Source organism: Hibiscus syriacus, unplaced genomic scaffold (assembly GCF_006381635.1).
Source record: "Hibiscus syriacus cultivar Baekdansim isolate YM2019G1 unplaced genomic scaffold, ASM638163v2 tig00113722_pilon, whole genome shotgun sequence".
NCBI classification, from domain to species: domain Eukaryota; kingdom Viridiplantae; phylum Streptophyta; class Magnoliopsida; order Malvales; family Malvaceae; genus Hibiscus; species Hibiscus syriacus.
In genome coordinates, this window is record NW_024063469.1 from 955,271 (window position 1) to 975,258 (window position 19,988).

General features: G+C 36.4%; 2 protein-coding genes and 2 pseudogenes across 5 annotated transcripts; 2 read left to right on the forward strand and 2 right to left on the reverse strand.

The window, feature by feature from the left end:
* LOC120187085 lies at nucleotides 1-5,003 on the forward strand (annotated as a pseudogene).
* Nucleotides 5,004-7,985: 2,982 nt separating this feature from the next.
* LOC120187086 (ATP-dependent Clp protease proteolytic subunit-related protein 4, chloroplastic-like) lies at nucleotides 7,986-10,703 on the reverse strand. Of its 4 annotated transcripts, XR_005522258.1 has the most exons (9): nucleotides 10,369-10,703; nucleotides 9,886-10,089; nucleotides 9,614-9,669; nucleotides 9,082-9,208; nucleotides 8,883-8,960; nucleotides 8,547-8,660; nucleotides 8,355-8,463; nucleotides 8,064-8,123; nucleotides 7,986-8,022 (listed from the first exon to the last, which is right to left on the reverse strand). XR_005522258.1 is itself a non-coding variant. In XM_039190886.1 (8 exons), exons 1-7 carry the CDS (start codon nucleotides 10,636-10,638, stop codon nucleotides 8,392-8,394), a joined length of 921 nt encoding a protein of 306 aa, XP_039046817.1. In that variant the 5' UTR covers nucleotides 10,639-10,703; the 3' UTR covers nucleotides 8,022-8,114; nucleotides 8,355-8,391. The 4 variants fall into 4 exon arrangements, 3 of the variants coding, with proteins under 3 accessions (XP_039046817.1, XP_039046815.1, XP_039046816.1); XM_039190886.1 differs by having other exon boundaries at nucleotides 8,022-8,114; XM_039190884.1 differs by lacking the exon at nucleotides 7,986-8,022 and having other exon boundaries at nucleotides 8,023-8,126.
* Nucleotides 10,704-12,547: 1,844 nt separating this feature from the next.
* On the reverse strand, nucleotides 12,548-15,691 carry LOC120187123 (ankyrin repeat-containing protein BDA1-like). Its single transcript, XM_039190912.1, has 3 exons — nucleotides 15,296-15,691; nucleotides 15,098-15,206; nucleotides 12,548-13,224 (listed from the first exon to the last, which is right to left on the reverse strand). The coding sequence occupies exons 1-3, from the start codon at nucleotides 15,662-15,664 to the stop codon at nucleotides 12,548-12,550; spliced, it is 1,155 nt and encodes a 384-aa protein (XP_039046843.1). The 5' UTR covers nucleotides 15,665-15,691.
* Nucleotides 15,692-16,075: 384 nt separating this feature from the next.
* LOC120187124 lies at nucleotides 16,076-17,007 on the forward strand (annotated as a pseudogene).
* Nucleotides 17,008-19,988: the final 2,981 nt, after the last annotated feature.

The following is a 19,988-nucleotide window of genomic DNA, read 5'->3' on the forward strand; positions in this document are numbered from 1 at the left end:
ACATTCATCACATACAATACTTACAAACATAAAACACAGTTCTCTATTTCTCTCTCTTTCTCTTTCCCTTCCCCTTCCCCTTCCCCTTCTATCTTCCTTCCCATTTCAGCTTCTTCTTCTCATAGCCATTTACTAGATTCCTCTCAATTACCCATTTCCTTTATTTCCCCCCTCATTGGATTGTACAAAGTCCCAGCTCAAATACCCATCTCTAAATATTTTCCTTTCTTCTTGATTTTTTGTGTGGCTTTTTTTTGTTGTTTTCCCCTTAATTATGTTATATGGGCTGATAAAAATGATAACAAAACTCTAGCTTTTGCTTTGTTCTGCAAACTAAACTAGCTTTCTGGGTTTTTGTTGTTGTTGTTGCAGAGACGCCTTTAATACCCAGTTGAATATGTCATATAGAGCTTGAAGAAACCAATCAAATAAAAAAGTTTCAATTTTTAGTCAAAGTTTTTGTCAATCATAGTTTTTCCTTTTTCTTTTTCTCTTGTTTGTAAATTGTGTTCTTAATTTATTTTTCTTCCCTTTTGCTAAAGAGAAGATATGGGCAAGCAAGGACCTTGCTATCACTGTGGAGTTACAAGTGAGTTCTTGTATCTCCAGTTAAACATAAAGTTTAAGAAAAATGAAAAAAGAAGAATTTTGAGACCTTGGGTACAAGTAACTGTTCATGTTTTTTTCCTCTAAAATTTGTTCTATGTGATTTACATGCTTAGAAGGGTTATGATTTCCTGGGAATAACAGTGTGAAGAAAAGAACCAGATTACATGGACAATGATAATATATTTTACAAATTATGCTGTTCTTTGAGTTGTACTGTTTGTATATGGATTTAGAACAACTGATGTCCTTTTTTCTCGATCCATGTAAAGCTTAGAACTTGATTTTCTCAGCTTTTTATCTTTTGGGGTTGGTCTGTTTGACTACTGTTTAAAATTCCAACATATCTCACAAATTGAGATTGAATTCTATTGGGTGCTGGGGAATTGCAGAGCCTATGTTGTTGAATTATGGCCGGTTTCGGATTCAACAATAAATCGGTATTGCCTTCCCATTGCTCCATAGATGTTTATAAGCCTAAATATCAAGCCAAACCTCAACCTTCCTCTATTCAATTCATAGAAATGTATTTCCTTGTAGCATCATTGTTTGACTCCTTTATAGGTGCACTTGCCATTCAGGTCTTGACAGATTTCTTGCTCATTTTCTAGTCTCATAAATAAGCCATTGTTTAAATTCCAATGCTGATGAGCTAGTACCCTCATGCTTGTGCGACACCGGCTTTGGTCTTTGTTGATAAGAATTGTCAACCAATGTGTACCACTTTGCAGAGTTGCACTCATATCCATTTTAAATCATTGTTTTACACTTTTTTCTGATATCGGCAGCATTTGATTCTATTTTGAAGTTCATTTTTTGCCTCTTAGGCCTTTAAACACTTCACCACAAAAGTATCATTGCAGTTACTGAATGACTTCCCGGTGTGAACATTCATTGCACCATTCTTAAAATTAGAATGGTTCGTGGAACATGGTGTTTCTGCACCAATTAGTGCAACTCAAGTTTTTTCATCTGTATTCTTTTCTATGGTCATTGATATGAGTTTTAAATGTGTCGAGTACAAGCGTTAATGGAAGCTTTAGTGACCATAATTTGAAGAAGATTTATCTGATGTCGCGTTTATCTTTGAATTTGTCCAAGAAAATACTAATCCCATTGATGCAATCTTTTTTCTCCCTTCAAGTTTTTCCCCTTTAATATTTCTATAAATTTTGGCTAATGGCTCTTGCCATAATCTTATCACAGTTTTGGTATCTCCGTGTCTTTAAATAGTATTATACTTACTATCGACAATGCATTGTGATAGGCACTCCTTTATGGCGCAATGGACCTCCTGAGAAGCCAGTATTATGCAATGCATGTGGATCGCGGTGGAGGACTAAAGGGACCCTTGCAAACTATACCCCACTTCATTCTCGAGTTGAACCTGATGATTATGAAGATCATAGGAGTTCCAGATTGAAGATCATATCTATAAATAAGAAAAAAGAAATCAAACTTCTGAAAAGAAAACCAAATCATGAAACAGCATTTGTCGCCCCTGATTACAACCAGGGTTTCCGCAGGTTCGTGGATGAAGATACTAGTAATAGATCGAGTTCTGGATCAGCGATATCTAATTCTGAAAGCCATGCCCAGTTTGGCAGTGCAGATGCAAGTGACTTGACAGGTTGAACACATTGCCATCGGTGTTACTCATTGTTGTTTTGACTTCTTGAGAGTGATTTGCTTGTTTTAGTCCATCTTGTGAACTTACGAGAGATTCATGAGTGGTCGTGCTTGGCATAAACGAAAACGGTTGTATATCTTCCTAGAAATATAACCATTACAATTTACATTATCAGGTTGATCTTGGCTGATACCGATGGCTTCATTGCATGCTTGTACTTTTATAATGGCCTGAAATACATTTAAATCATCTTCTCTTTCATCTTTTTCCAGGACCTGCTCAATCTAACGTGTGGAAGTCAATGGTGCCTTCTAAGGAAAGGACCTTCGTAAATCGTCCTAAGCAATCTTCAGTTGAGAAACTGACCAAAGATTTATATACTATTTTACATGAACAACAGTCTTCATATTTCTCTGGATCATCTGAGGAAGATTTACTTTTCGAGAGTGAAACACCCATGGTATCTGTTGAGATTGGACATGGAAGCGTTCTAATTAGACATCCTAGCTCAATAGCTCGAGATGAGGAATCTGAAGCTAGCTCACTTTCAGTTGAAAACAAACGATATTTAGTGAACGAGGTGTATTCACATTCTTCAAGTTTCTCTGGATACAAGGATAGCAAGGCCGTGGAATTTTTAGGACATGCAATCGAAAAGGCTATGAATCCAGCTGGACCTGGAATGCAGCACGAGCAATTTAAGAGGTATGTCTTTTTATCATAATATTTTTGTCTCTGCAGTTTCTCGGAAAGACATTTTAGAATAGTTTCTTCATTTTGATAAATATTTCCTTTTTATTTTTGATGTTTCGGCAGGGACAAGGCCCAACATGAAAAATCACTAATGCTGGAAAGTCATAAGTCACCACTGTGTAACATAGATTTAAATGTAAGTTCCCGTGTCATTTTTCTTTGGTTTTTCTTGGAAGCAGCTTTATAACTCGATTCTTGAGCTGCTATATTGTTTAAAGAAAATCTTTTGAGCCCTGGGAGTCTGTAAGTTTGCAAGCATATAGTGACTGAATATTTCACAAATCTTGAATTGTGATTCTTCAATCTTAAGCAAAAGGTGGACCGCCATGAAAATTTCACATTACAGCACACATGTTCATTCTCCATTTGTGATTGTATATTTGCGTGGAGCAGGATGTCGTCAACTTTGAGGAGTTTGTGAAACATTTAACAAATGAAGAGCAGCAACTATTGTTGCAGTATCTACCTCCACTCGAAGTTGCCAAACTCCCCAATAGGTATCTCTTTTACCCCTTTATCAACATGGGGAAATAACACCTTTCTAGTTCATGGCTTGTGCAAAATGGAATGCATTCACCAATGGTAATCTTGCTTTTATTTCTATTTTAATAGTATCTGAAGCATATATAGTTGAAATCGGATAATTCCGTAAAAGAAAAAGGGAATAAAACCAGTAATGTAAGTTTCTAATGGGACGATCACTAGTAGAACATGATGTGGAATCACTGATGGTTATCCTTGCACCTGCAGCCTCGAAAGCATGTTTGAAAGCCCTCAATTCAAGGATAACCTCTGTTACTTCCAGCAACTGCTTGAGGAAGGCGTTTTTAATATCTCTGTCCCGGGGGTGAAAGCCGAAGATTGTAAGACTTTGAAAAGATTTGCATTATTTAATTTGACAAAATCACAATGGGTGGAACGCCGTCATGTACTTAAGGTTCGAATTTGTTCATGAATTTGTTGACAATGAACTTACTTTGCTCACTGGGTGCCTAAGCATATTCGCATTTCCTCAGCTGCAGAGATGTAAAAGTAGTATTAAAGGGCCAGTGATAGATAGAGGACCAACTGCCATTACATCGAACAATTTGGTGATTACGAAGAGATCGCGTGACTGCCAAAGTCAAAATTTTCCAGGTTCAGTTATTTTCTCTGCTGTTATTAATCGATTGATAATCTTGTGAGCTGTTGTGATTGTTACCATGTTTTCCTTTTTATTTTTAGAAGCAAGTTCCTTAAAGTTCCCTAAAATGGTGTTCTTGAAGGCTACCTACGAAAACAAAGAAGTCATAGACGATGACGGTTCTTGCTTTAGTCCGAGAAGCCTCTTCGCTTTGCCTCCTGATGGTGATGGATTCTCTCCATTTCGTCGATGAAAGTTCCGACCAAGACTTGCTTCTGGACGTGCCACCCAACGGTTCATTCCCACGGGCGGAACTGCTTCATCCTACCTTAAGTTTCGGGCAACAGGCAAGCACAAGTAGTAGCTCAGCACGCTCACAGCTTGTCAATCCTTATTAAAGGTTGTTAATTACCAGAACCATAAAGTCCTTCTCCTCATGCAAGAGATCTGCATATTTTGCATGTCAAACACCAAAGTCTGTGATTTAGGTTTGATGATTGCACTTTTCCCGCCTTCCCATAACTTCGAATGTTCGGGTCGGTTTCTTTTTTCGCATAGGTCGACAACATAATGTAATATATAGCTAAAAAATTCAGAAGAGATGGTGGAGTTTTCGGATATAGACATTTTATATAACCCATGATCACTTTAGAATGTGAATTATCCATGAAATCAAAGACAGATTTTAATATAAATGTAGGGATGTGCTGGTGGGCAAGGCTGGGAAGATTTTGCTTTGGGAATCCGGAATGACCTACAAAAGTGGGCACCTATCCTATTAGTATGACTTTTGAGCTAATGAAAATGAACAATGGACTGCACTAGTCAAATGCTTTGATGTAAATGCATGTACTTTAGTACTCAAAAGTAAGCATCCCTTAATTGATGGGGGGGGGGGGGAAGGGTGAAAGCATGTCTTTCACCTGTTTCCTTGTTTGTCAAATATTAATCACAAACTGAAGCAACATTTAATCTTTGGTAACTTTTCTTGACATGGTAACTTTTTAATTTTTAATTTTTTTCATAATGAGGTAATTTAAGATTGTATAATGTAATAAGAATTGAAAAGAATTCAAATACTGAAAATTAATTTTAATTGTTAATATAGATAAAAAAATCAAGAATCAAATTAACAAAATTACCAAGTTCAGGGATTTGATGTTGCTCTATCCTGTTCTGAACACCCACAATTACAAGACTCAACTTTAAACAAATATTTTCTTGAAAGATTAAAGGATTTGTTTTTACTAGCCTTGAAATTAAAGATCAACTGTAATCATTAATTTCGTAATTAAAATATAAACTATAAATATATTCATGTGATGAAAATAATCCAATAAATCTGAGGTATAGAATAACTCGTGTAGAGGTCGAAACTTATCTTATAACCAAATTGATCCAACGATAAAAAATGACGAACAGAAAGTTAAATCTAGCCTTTATTAGATTTAAAGAAAATTAAACTTAGATTTAAGTTTAGAAGAGAGGAATTGAAAAGTAAAAAAAAAATTAGAACGTACCCGAACTCTGACGCGTCAAAACATGGCGGCGCCATCACCGGAGCTGCCCGGCTGTAGTCAAAACCAGACAGGATTGGCCGGCTACCGGCCGGTCTAGCGATTTTCATATATTTATTACCTCATCAGCTCTCTCATGATCTCCGAGTAGCCCACCGAGGCAACTCAGTTTCATCGACCTCCACTCCTCCTGCAGTTTCCTTCAACATTTACTTTTATGTTCTCTATGTTTCCTTCTTCAGTTTCACATTGGATATCCTCAGCGGTCCAAATTCCCATCTAACTTCTTAATTCCCCCCTTCCACTGTTTCTTCCGTCGTCATGTTCTTGCTGCGATTACCGGTGGATTGGGCGAATTTCTGCTACCAGAGTCACGGTCATAGAATCCGACCAGCCAAAATCAGAGCAGCCACCTGAGTCTCGTTCACGATGAGAGCTTAGGCTTTTCTTTTAAGCAATCGAAAACCGCTGTATGTATCATCCTTTTTGAATAGTTTCCCGCCTTTTTCTGTTTTCAGATATTGACCGTTGGATGAGTTGGCGCCTCCGTGTATTTGTTGCAAGTATTTTAGGTTTAATATCAATTGTATAATGAAAAGTTAAAATATAATTTTTATAATTCATATCCGTTTTACTTTTTAAATTCAATATTTATGGTTATTTCTTCTAATAAAATCAATATATCATCAAATAATATATATATTTTTATATAATTATATATATACTTACAAAAATATATTTCAAAATAGTATAAAAATATTTTTTGATGATGTGACATCACACGTGGATCTATAACCAATAGGAAGCGTTGACTTTTAGTCCAAACGATTTCATTCATCGAGAGGGAATATTTTTCTTCAAAATAAAACGTTAGGGGGGGCTAAAATACTAAAAAAAATGATAGAAATAAAGTGATCATTTGTACAAACGTTGAGAGTAATTTTATTATTATGCCTATTAAAAAACAAGACCCTGAAATCTATATAAAAAATTTATCACTCCATCTATTATCATTTGTTAGAAAATATAAATTTATTTAATTATTATATTCGATATCTAATCTATTGATTAATTAATCTAGGTTGGATAATTATAAAAGTTCAATTATGAGACAATCCTCCCAATATAATTTACTCAATTCACAATGTCAAAATTTAAACCTTTATTATTGCTTAAAAGATCCAATACCTTATCTTAATACCAAGAGGTTAAATAATTCTTTTTAAAAAATTATGGAAAGTAATAAAAGCTTAATACTTCAATCAAGTTAGAGCATGAATGATGATTGCAAATATTAAATCAATATTTTAATCCGATATCAATATGGACTCTCATATAATCAAAACTGATAACTGCGATTTTCGAAAATGAAAGGCCTGAGAGGTTTATCTGCGGGTATGCTGGAGAGATCGTCGAGGATAGGGTAGCTGAAAACAGAATAGGGCACCATGAGTACCCTTCTGACATAGGAAATAATTACAGTCACATTTCTCTCTGGGATGATCTTTCACCACTAATGCATGATGTGCATTCAAGTTTTCACCATTCATGCACCACGGTTTGGGGAGACTCATAAACCACCTAATTTGTATGCACAAGATGCTTCTTTATGATCATGACAACAAGAGAATCCCGCACATAATACTCTTTGCATGTGCAAGATTTGACTTATCGCTATTAGGAGTGAATATTCAATCGAGTTGAAGAGTCAAAACATTTAGTTAGTCAAGACTTATTTTATTACTCAAATTTTTTTGAATTTTTTTCAAGTGAGTCAAGTTATTTGAGTTTTTGTTCAAATTTAATTGCAATAATTTATAACATTATGATACTATTTGATTTTAATTTAGACAGTGTGTTGTAACCATATATGATATACATATATATTCTTCATATTTTTTTCATATGCGATATAAATGTAGCGTGCAAAATTGAGTGACTCAACTCAAACTTGAAAATTAATCTATTAATTACTAAAAAAAATTGAATTATTCAAATTCTATTTTATAACTCGACTCAAATTTGAAAGTCAAGTTTTTTTAGCATCGACTTAAATCCTGCCCACCCCTAACCATTACAATTATATGGTAGATCAGGTTTATGATGAAAATGATGTAAAAAAGTTGCTACTGTGGCTCTTCAAGGTGCACTGGTAGGCTGCATTAGGACGTGCATAAACTATTTTAGCTTGCTTCATTTGTCAATCACATTGATGTGGACTCGGTTCATGGTGATTTTACCTTGATAGGTTCCTGACCTAAGCTAATAATCGGGGTGATTTAAAACAAAACAAAACTTCATTTGCAAATAATTTGTGTTAAAACAACTACAAGCATGATTTATTGAATTTAATTTATGCTACAAAAGGATGTGACAGCACATCCATGATGACCATGACTCCCATTCCCACACGGCTTTGTTTGGCTATTGCTCCCCGACAAAGCTCACACAGTTCTCAGCTTCTCTTGTTACCCTTCAACTCAGTCTATGTATACTTCAGCATGAAACATATTAGAGAAGCTATTATAAATGAGAAGAAATCAATATTTATTCCTCTTTTGTCCTCCGCAGTTTATTAATCAAACCCAGCAAATCATTTCATTTTCGAGGTACTGTTTTCACACAAAATAACAAACACAGCTACATCATGATATCTATGGATGTCTAGAACATGAAACATGCAATGTAATGAATCATACAATTCAAGCGAAAACATAGTTTTTACCTGAGCAAATTTAATAAAGATACAAGTTCTCCTATGGTCAGATAAGTTGTGCCTTTTTAAGGTCAGAAACAACACCACGGTCTTCAGAACCCCTTTCATTGTATAATACCTGCCGAATATAATTGGGAAAATGTAAGTTCAGAAATGCATGAAAATTAGTACAGAACAAATAACTACTTCCTAGTAAAAGACCTTATCTATGATGCCATATTCAACTGCTTCACTGGGGCTAAAATATTTCGGGCGCCTTATATCTTCCTCAATCTGCTCAGTTGATTTTCCCATGTGTTTCGCATAGAGCTTAACCTTGAGTATGAAGCATATAAAAAGCATGCAGTTCTATTAGCCCAAATTTGGAAGCAAATCCACCAGCAAATATTGTAAGGTCAGTTTTAATGTGTAATAACCAATATATACACTCTACAGTTTAGCAATCAAACCGAAAGATGTTTAGACAGGACCATGGAGTTTCTAAATGTAAGTTTGGTGTATAATCAGAATCCTCAACTAAGTAGATTATTTCCTTACCAACTCTGTTTTCACATTCTTAACTTCCTTTCTTGCAAGATCAACATCTGTTGCCTGACCTTGAAATCTAGCAATTGGCTGCAAAGTGATAGAGTAGAGGGAAAAGTAATGAATATTAAACATTTATGTCAACTGCATCCAACATATTTGAAGAAATTGATAGTTTAGGGCATCAGAGATCCAATGTCCGACAACCAACCTGTCTTATCATTATTGTAGATGAAGGAAGAGCAGAACGGTTTCCTGTTGCACCAGCAGCTAAAAGTAATGCAGCTTCACCCCAAGCATTTCCAACACAGAGAGTGAAAATAGGAGGCTTAACATACCTGCAGCAAAAGATAGTATTTACAAACACAAAAATTAAAGCTAGGAACGACAAGGATGTACAGTGGTTTGTAGAATGTTATACATTCATAAATGCTCCAAGCTTAAGACAGGTAGTATCTACTTGGTTTCTAGAAAGAAGAAAAATCCACAAGTAGCTAGGACTCATTACGACTGAATGAAAATATTGCTATAGAAACGTAGAAGGTAAAAAAGACCTTATCATCATTCACAAAGAATGATGCATTCACTATTTATCAGTAGTAGATGCAGCTGGGGTTTGACATTGAAACTAGCACACCGAATCCAGGAAGATAATTCAGATCATTCAAACATACTTTGTGCAGCTCATGAAACAAGCCAATTCTGAAACAACTCGTGAGTTAAAAAGCAAAAAGTGTGATTACCCCATAACATCATAAATTGCAAGAGCCTCAGTCTCATAACCTAGCTTCTCACCACCCTGAAAATAGTGAAATATCCTATTAATAATGTTAGAAGAAGGAAGCAAATAAATGCAACAATTTAGTATCTTAATAATGCAAAAGAAAATCTAGGCGTAACTTCGCATTTTTTGGCATTCATTTAGAATCCAATGCAAATTACAATGCCAATAATCACAGAAAATACTACATTTATGGCCCTAGAACATGTTCAATTTCCAGTATCAAAATCATACCTTGGTTGTTCCAGTGGAGTTTATATACAAGTAAATAGGCTTCTGCTCATCTTCATACTGAAGGTAAAGAAACTCAGCCAGTATCAACTCTGTGACAGAAGGAACCAGCGACATTCCCAAGTAAACAATCCGATTCTTGTATAAATACGATGCCAAATCCGGTGGAGGTTGCTCCCATGCACTTCCCCTCGAAAACGGAATAACCTATCCACAAAATTTCAGGAAAACACAAAAACAAAATGAATTTATTCAGTTGCACTCTTGTCTAATCACATAATTTATCGAACTTATTATTAGATAGGGCAACTCAACTGTCATATGATACTCCAAATTAAAAAAAAGGAACTCAGATTAGTATTAATGATAATTTTCAGCATTCACATAAAATAAAAGTTGCCTACTTCACTACCAATAAACACCCCCTAGGCAAGTAAACTGGTAAAGTAATGAAATTTAGATGAAATTAAAATGATTTGAAAGTACCATGGTGACGACTCCACGTTTGGGCTTGGACCGGGAGAGAGAGGCTGGGTTGAGAGCATCGGGTCGTAGCTTGAATCCGGAGAAATCTCCAGCGACGCTGCCGAAGGCGGGAAGGGGAGAGAGGAAATTGGTGGAGAGAGAAGCTCGGAGGGAAGTCGACGTAGGAGATGTTAGGGTTCGGTTAGGGCTTACGATTCGAGCGGCGGTTGGTGGTGACAACATGTGCGCCTGGACGGAGAAACTTGAAGCGGCTGCTGCTGCGACCTCCATTGAGGGCTATAGTGCTTGCAGAAAACGGAACAGTGTGTTTTTGGACGACTGTGAGAGAATAGTTGAAGTTAGAGAATGATATCCGGATCAAATCCGATACGGAATCCATAAAAGGTTCGGGTTAGCCCGAAACGTTTTCCCTTAGGATTAAATATAAAATAAAATAAGTGCTCAAACCGTATAACATTTCAAGGATGGATGTTTGAAGTTTTTTTTTACTTATTTTGGTATCTAAAATTACAATTGTTGTTATTTTAAGTGTTTGGGTTGTCAATTGTCTTAATTTTTTCGTTGAGTGATACATGTTATAATTTGATAACTTTAAAAAAATATATTTAAAATTAAAATTAGATATATTTAAAAAATATAAAATTTTGAAATAATACCAAAACTTTAGAAACCTTCATTTCAACCCCTAAACACACATCGACTGTCATCCTTTGCCATCGACTAAACTCTACCCAACCTCACCTCCCCAAAGACTAAAACCCCTATGAAATCGTGACCAATCGACGTTTTATACCCCACAAATCCAATGATTAAAATCGCGATCTCACGAGATTCCAACAACCAATCAACGACAACTAGGCGACGTATGACTAGGAGGATGACATGGACTACATCAGAGTATGATTAGGAGGATGGCATGAACTATATTGGCAACAGCGGTCGTGGCCGAAAAAGGTGGCAATGATGTATGATTAAGAGGATGACAGGGACTACATCGACGACAGTGGTCGTGGTCGAAAATGGTTGTGATGGCAGGTTAAGGTTAGAATTTGGAGATTTTAGAGATTTGGGGGATTTTTTTTATAATTTAAGAGAAATTAGTGTTTTTTATAAATATAATAATATTTTTAATATTTTAAAAATATAAATTTTAATTATCAGATTGTGAGACATGTAACTTAACAGAAGAAATTAAAGTCGTTGATGGTTGGACACTTAAAATGGAAACGTTTGTAACATTAAACACCGAGATGAATAAAAAATATTTTAGACATATATTCGTGAAAAACAGTATAATTTGTGCACTTATTTTATATTTAAGCCATGTATTTCTCTTCAATTTTTTTCATCACAAACGTTGTCGTTTAGTAGGCAGACTCTCAACTTTTATGAACTCTTTTTATTTTTTGAAGTTTCGGGTTCGAGCATCATGAATGTTAAATGAAAATATGACTAATATCAAATGATTGAAAATTATCTTTGAATAGATACTACCTTATACTTATCATACATTAATAAAAAAACTAAAAAAAGAGTAAAATGATTGATAGACTAGTTGAAAAAGTGACATCAATGATAAATTTTAGAATATAGATTAATAAGTAAATACATAGGGGTTTTAAGAATGCGAAAGTACAAAATTTTAAGGAAGTGAAATTAAATTATTAATAAAAAATATAAAAAATATTTAAATTATACGTGTGAACTTAAAATTTTTACTATGCACAATATAAATTTTAAAAGTTTTTCTCTCAACCCTAAAACTTATTTCTTTTTCTTCTTTAATTGATAGGCGACAACATTAATCTTGGTGTTGATCGTCGACGTCAATATATTTTTGTTTTTCTTTTATTTTCTTATATCTATATTTTGTCGTTATTTCTTTTAATTTTTAATAACTTTACTTTTATGACATGTTTTTTTAAGATCAAATTTAACATCATCACAATCGATAAAGATAATTTATTTGTTATCATATTAATTTTTCATGCTTTGAGCTCTCAAATTAAATTTAGATATATGGAGTCAAAATTGAAGGAACTGATCATATGGACACAGAGAGTCTCAACTAACAAGACAACTACAAAAACCAAACAAGTAGCGTAGTAGTTATGTTGTACATGGATAATTCTTACAAGGAATTCAAATTCTAAAACACCACAAAACCAAATACCCTGCTTTAGTTTTCGGGAGAGGCAACTACCCTGCTCCCTCTCATTGCATCCACCCGACGTTGAAGCTTCTGGTGCTTTGAAAACGCAACCGAAGGAGTTAAGTACGCCGCCACTGTGGATATCACAGTTACCGATATGTACAATGCCCTTCCAACAGTTAAACCCACGCTTCCCTGCGTCGGGATGGTAGCCTGCATGGAAGCATAATAAGCGTACAGAAGAAGAGATGTTGACGTATAAAGAGCTCCTGAAAATGGAAGGCCTATTATAATAACCAGAATCGTCCACACCGACAGATGAAAAGCTAGACTGTTGAGAGTGAAGAAGTAGAACAGATTAGAAGGGCTCATTATCATTTCTCCTGCACGGTGTGCCCTTTGCCCTTGCCCGAGGCCGGTGGTGCTGTTGGTGTTGTTGGTGGCGTTGTTTGCCGGTGGGATATAATCATCTTGCCAGTACCCACTTGGAGGGCTAAGTCCGGCTTGGTAGCTGGCTGTTGCAATCAGTACAGCCACCACGAGAGGTACGCTGCGGATGTCGTTGTGTTTATTTCCGGTGATGATTCCGAAGTATTTGTCTCGTTTATCGATCAGGGTGAGTTCCTTGCTGAAGTAGTCCCCCAGTGTCATGTTTGAGGTGAGATCAGATGCTTTTTTTGCCTTGGCCTTATGTAGAATCTTACCTAGGATGATTAACACAATGTTAATATGAAATAAATTGTACTAAAATGAAAGTCAATATGTAACAGTACCAATTTCAGGGTTCTGCAGTGATCCTTGAAGGTGAAATACATCCATTGCTGTTAAACCATTGAAGTTATTCACGTTCACGTTGACAGTCTAAACCAACATCTTCACCACCTTCACGATCAAAACAAAGTTTAATTAATTAATTAACGATAATCATGTAATGAAATCATTACTTTACAGCAAATATTAAAGCTTGCCTCTGTCTGATTAGTACTAGTAGATATAGCAATATGCAGTGCAGTGTTACCATCTTCATCTTTCCAGTTCAGTACATCTTCTTTGTTGACTCGTCGAAGCCATCCCACAAGGACTTTGAAACATCTAATCGAGTGGTTTCGAATAGCAACATGCACGGCGGTCTCGCAGTGAACCGTGGTGTCTTCAATAGATGATGGACAAACAGATAAAAATTCAGCAAAAAGAACAGGATCTTCAATCTGTGCCAAATAGTGTAAAGGCGTAATCATCCCTTTCGCTTTCACTCGGATAAGCTGAGCGTTGAGTGTGATTAGCCGTCTCACCATTTTGATGCATTGATGTTGCAAAGCAAGATGGATAGGGCTGAGCCCCATGTAATTTAGCTTCCAACCAAGCGACGGTTTCAAGTTCACTACCATGGCGAAATGAGGCTTTCCTGCAACGGCAGCATCGTGCAATTGAGTATCGACGATCGGTATACGATCGATACGGCTAAAATATTGGGATCATGGGGGAGAGTTACGTATAATGCATATACGACTCCATTTTCAGCTGCCATTCGTAACTGTTCATCCACTGGGAACCGATGAGGTAAAACTTTCACAATGAAGCTAACCAGTCTGTTTCTTGTTAGCTTCTTATAACAAGGATCGGCAGTGCAGGTGGCTATATCTGATGCAATTGCTTGTAGCGTAATGCATAAAGCGTCAGCATGGTTGAGTCAATTGGATTGTTGTTAATATTAACTTGACTTTTGTACTAAAAAAAGGTATTGACCGACTTTTCTTTCCAAGAAAAATAACTTTGAAAGGCTCATTGACGTGCAAACAACTGGGGAAAGATTCATGCTTTCAAGTAGCAATGAAACAACTGGGGAAAGATTCATGCTTTCAAGTAGCAATGAAAATAAGAACATAAAAGCAAATACCCTGCATTAGTTTTCGGGACAGACGAGTACCCTGCTTCCTCTCATTGTGTCGACCAGACGTTTAAGCTTTTGGTGTTTAGAAAATGTCACCCAAGGAATTAAGTATACTGCCACTGTGGATGTGATTGTCAAGGCTACGAACAAAGCCCTTGCAGCGGTTAAAGCCACGCTTCCTTGCGTCGGAAAGGCAGCCACCATGGAAGCATAATAAGCATACATAAGAAGAGATGTTGATGTATAAAGAGTTCCCGAAAATGGGAGGCCGATTATAATAACCAGAATCGTCCACACTGACAGATGAAAAGCTAAACCGTTGAGGGTAAGGAAATAGAAAAGAATGGCAGGGCTCATTATCATTTGTCCTGCACGGTGTGCCCTTTGCCCTTGTCCAAGGCCTGTACTGTTGGCGTTGTTGGTGCTGTTGTTTTCCGGTGGGATATAATCGTCTTGCCAATACCCACAAGGAGGGCTAAGTCCAGCCTGGTAGCTGGCTGTTGCAATCAGTACAGCCACCACAAGAAGCACACTACGGATATCGTTGTGTTTATTTCGGGTGTTGGTCCCGAAATATTTGTCTCGTATATCGATCAGACTGAGTTCCTTGCTGAAGTAATCCCCCAGAGTCATGTTTGAGTTAAGATCAGATGATCTTTCTGCTTTAGCCTTATGTAGAATCTTACCTATTTCAGGGTTCTGCAATGATCCTTGAAGGTGAAATATATCCATAGCTGTTAAACCATCGATGTTCTTCACGTTCACGTTGACATTCTTAACCAACAGCTTCACCATCTTCATGATCAAAAAACAAACTTTAATTAACTAATTAACAATAATCATGTAGTGAAATCATTAGTTTACGGCAAACAATCAAAGCTTGCCTCAGTTTGACTAGAAGATACAGCAATGTGCAGAGCAGTGTTACCCTCTTCATCTTTCCAGTTCAAAACGTCGTCTTTGTCGACTCGTCGAAGCCATCCAACAAGAACTCTGAAACATCGAATCGAGCAGTTTCGAATAGCGACATGCACGGCGGTCTCGCAGTGAACCGTGGTGTCTTCAATAGACGATGGACAAGCAGATAAAAATTCAGCTAAAAGATCAGGATCTTCAATCTGTGCTACATAATGTAAAGGTGTGACCATCCCTTTTGCCTTCACTCGGATAAGCTGAGCGTTGAGTGTGATTAGCCCTCTCACCATTTTGATGCACTCATGCTGCAAAGCAAGATGGATGGAGCTGAGCCCCATTTGATTTAGCTTCCAAGCAAGCGACGGCTTCAAGTTCGCAACTTCCATGGCAAAAGGGATCAACAATTTTTATAATAAAATTGCACATATTAATTTTTTTTATAAATAATTGTATGTTTTGATACAAAAATAAATTATCATTTGTTAGTTAGAAAAAGAATTCAAATATATACAATTATTAATAAAAAACCAAAAACCCAAAATTAAATATGAAAAGTAAATTTTTGGGGATGAAAAATATTGTAAATCAAAGAAAATTTATCAATTAAACACTTAAACATCAAATTTAAGAAATAAAAAATAAACTAAAATAATCGATAATAACAATTGAAGGTGAAAAACCCAAAAGAGAAAAAGCTCATCCTTTTCGTCAAAAACCCAAACCACATGATTCCATTAAAAAACAACACTGAATAAAATAAATCCATGTCAATGTCCATGGCTTCCTTTTCTCCTCTTCCATCTTTCTCTGCCAACCCCATTTCACCCAGAGTTCGACGCCTTCTCTCCCTCTCAACAGACCCTTTATTCTACTGGCTACTCCCAAGTCTTCATCGGAAAATGGCGCCGGTGTTTCAGCTTCAGCTGCCGCCGTTGAAAACGCCGTGGAAATCTCTTCTGGGTCTAACGGATCGGCTACGAGCATGACCTCTGCTGCAGAAGTTGAGGTTTTAAGCAAGTTTGAGGACCCTAGATGGATTGGGGAACTTGGGACTTGAAACAGTTTAAGAAAGATGGTACCACTGACTGGGATGCTGTTATTGATGCTGGTAAGATTTTACTTTCTGAAACTTCCATCGGTGCTTTCTAATTTATTTGTGATACCTTTTTGTTTGTAACAATTTTCTTTTCTCAGAGATGAGGAGGAGAAAATGGCTCCAGGATAATCCAGAAACCACCAGTAATGATGACCCTGTAGTGTTTGATACATCCTTCATACCGTGGTGGGCATGGATGAAGAGATTCCATCTACCTGAAGCTGAATTGCTTAATGGTTTGTGAAAACCTATTTGTGTATATATGTCATGGATTGTGAAAATCTGTACTGTTTAACCATGGTTTGTTGTTGTGAGTAATGTGCAGGCGGGGCCGCGATGGTCTGGTTCTTCATGGCGTATCTTGTTGATAGCTTGACTGGGGTAGGTCTTGTTGATCAAATGGGCAACTTCTTTTGCAAAACTCTGTTGTTTCTTGCAGTTGTGGTAGTGCTTTTAATTAGGAAGAAAGAGGATTTAGATAACATCAAGAAACTGATTGAAGAGACGAATGGCGAGCGACATCGCAGGACAACGACACTTGTTCCAGTAATAACTAAGTTCACTTGGAGCTCTTTGTTCTTTTAACAATGCATAGTTTCTGAAGTGCCTAGCAATGTAGTTATCTTGAAATGTTATGAGCATTATTTAAGCATCAATGAAATGCGTCATTTTACCCTTTTTCATATTAACTGTTTGCTCAGTCTCGTCTAAAGCCTAAGACCCTTTAATGAGTGTACTCGGGCTAAAGTTCACTAATCACCATTTAAATTTTTTTTATAAGAATTAGATACCTCGTTAAAAACTCCCATCATTATCATCAACATACTAAAATGTATGCCAACGAATATTGGAAGGAGAAAAAGAGTACCTCATGATTTATTATATAATATAACCATTACACCTTATATGAAAACACCCCAATAAGATATATACACCACATCTAAACCATAAAATCTCTAAGTCCCCCTTAAACATCCAAATATTACAAGGTCAACCATATTCGAAACCCACTCATACCTATCCTAAGCCTCACATCACTAAAAATCAAAAATATTCGAATGCAATACATAAATCTTTAAAGATAAAAACACAACCGACTCCTAACGGCGAACCATCTGTATATTGGATAAGCAACACACTCTAATAAATAAAAACTCCTTCCAAAACCGTTATCAGACTAAAACCCAATATTCGTCTGAGACAGTTAAGCCACTTCATCCTTTTACTTGCTATTTTTTTATTCGCGATGTTTTTTTTTCTTTCCGAACTTTGATCCTTTTCGAAGACCCTTCCCCTACAACCGGTTAGAATCACCTATTGCCTCACTACTGAGACCATCTTTCAGGGCATGAGATACATCAACGTTTTGATCTGATTGATTGAGGGTAGAAGGTAATGAAGACTCCAAAACTGAACATGGCCTTGAAGCTAAACACATCTCACCACTATTGTTTCCTTCGCCAGGTACAACTTCTTTCCCAATATGATTCGACAAGTTTTCCAACAATCCAAGTGTTGAGGAACCCGGTGTAGCCTCAGGGGAACATCGACCATTGTGTGGAAATTCAATTTGAGTATTAGAGATGGTCAATGTAGCCGTGATCGACATTGGATTTTTGGATTCTTCGTTGTCATGGGCAATCGTGTCTTCTTCCTCTTCCTCGGGAACCCAAGGAATAGGCTTGAAACTCTTATCGATCTCGCGAACCAGGACGTTAAACGATTGATCTTCAACCTTCAATCGTACTACCTCATCAATTCTGGAGATGATATTTGAGAAGATTTGGATTTTTACCCGATCAAAGGACGATGGATATTGGGACTTTTCATCGATTGCAATAATTTTCTCCCACTTTGATGCAATGTTTGTAAAGGTATCCCAGCTCCAATAATGAAAAGGAATACCTTCGCAAACCAACCATATACGCCGACTCTCAACTATCAAGTTTTTTGACCATTATTCAAACCTGTCGAACCACACTACCAGAGACTCCTAATTTTCTACCTTCATTCTATTCAGTAACATCGAGGATTTAAAACACATTAAGACAACATTTCCAGTAGCTCTCATCAATGAAAAACCCTTAAGGCATTTTTCATGCATTTGTCTTGCAAGGTTCGAGATGGAGACAAAATTTCTACACCAACACACAAGGCAATTTTGCAGAACACGTAATTTATCTTCATCAACCACCCTTTCTATCGAGGATATGTATCTCTTCTTGTCAGCTACCTCCCTATCCTTCCGCTGAAAGGATGTATTAGTTCTTCTCCAGAAGGATTGCCTGAGCTTATATTTTGCCATCGAAACTCCAATCTTGCGGCAAAAAATGAAAGAGCCTTCCATTATAACAATTGCTTTCTTGGCTTCTTCAAATGTAGCAAATCTGATAAATCCAAAGCGAAACCCCGTATAGATTTTTTAGAAGGGAAGAAAGCATCAATCACCTTTCCATGGATGCAAAAAAGAGATCTAAGCTTTTTCCAATGAAGATTCTCAGGAATATTTTCAACAAATAGCGTATAACATGCAGCCGTGATTCCCTTTTTTGTTGGTATGTATTTTTCCTTCCCCACGAACTGTTATCCTTCCTCCAGAAAGTACTAGCGTTCCTCCCATAATTATTTTTGGTTCCATCCCAAAACCCGTTGCGATGATCGCTCATATTTCACAAATCGCTCATATTTCACAAATCAACTTAAAATCAAACACTAAAAAACAGATTCAGATTTAACCTTTTAGTAATGCCAGACTAACGAAGTTGAAACCTCCTGGATCTACAAAATTTGATTAATGTAGTTGTTTAAGAGATTCGAGTAAATCTTCCTCTGAGATCGCTGCAAATGAGTCATCCAATAGCTTCCCTACAATACACTGCTTGCATGTATCGAATTATCAACGACAAATGGCAGCTCCGTTCAGCAAATCAACACTTGGGTTCATCCAATCAACTTAAAATGAAAGGCGTATTTATTTAAATGAATGGAATCACAAACATTTATATTTAGCACTCTTTTGATAAATATGTTTTACTTTAAAAAAACAATTTTCAAAAGGCGTATTTTGCTAATTTATTGATGTGATAGATTTTTCAGACAAAGGGCTGTTTGTTTGCCTCGTCATGGAATCATTCAGCGCTGAATGCTGAATCGTTCAACATTCAGCGTGTTTGTTTCGCACCTCTGAATGATTCAGTGCTGACTGATTCAGCAAAACAGTGCTAAATGATTCAACACAGAAATACATTCTGAATGATTCAGAGTCATTATCAAACAACATATCACATTCAGAGCTAATTCATACAGAGCCTCTGAATCATTCAGCAATTGAATCATTAAGAACTTAATCATTCTGAAATAAACAAACAGCCCCAAAATCTCTAACGTTGACTTAAAACCGAAAGAAATAAGAATAATAAATTGATTCTTTTTTAATAAACTTGGTATTTTTTAAAGAGTTTTTGTCCATTATTCTCATTTTTTTTTCATTCTAGTCTTGAATAATGTCAATGTTAGAAATATCATCTGATGAACCTATCATTGTCATTGTCGTATGTCTAAATTAT

Excerpts from the sequence above, each read along its gene's own strand:
- LOC120187123 (XM_039190912.1), bottom strand. The coding sequence starts at position 15,664 with ATGGGGCTCAGCTCCATCCATCTTGCTTTGCAGCATGAGTGCATCAAA. Across the intron at positions 15,207-15,295 it reads TATCTTCTAGTCAAACTGAG|ATGGTGAAGCTGTTGGTTAA; the intron begins GCAAGCTTTGAT and ends TTGATCATGAAG. Across the intron at positions 13,225-15,097 it reads ATTGCAGAACCCTGAAATAG|GTAAGATTCTACATAAGGCC; the intron begins GTAAGATTCTAC and ends TAATCATCCTAG.
- LOC120187086 (XM_039190886.1), bottom strand. The coding sequence starts at position 10,638 with ATGGAGGTCGCAGCAGCAGCCGCTTCAAGTTTCTCCGTCCAGGCGCAC. Across the intron at positions 8,661-8,882 it reads AGAATGTGAAAACAGAGTTG|GTTAAGCTCTATGCGAAACA; the intron begins GTAAGGAAATAA and ends TTCATACTCAAG. Across the intron at positions 8,464-8,546 it reads AATATGGCATCATAGATAAG|GTATTATACAATGAAAGGGG; the intron begins GTCTTTTACTAG and ends TATATTCGGCAG.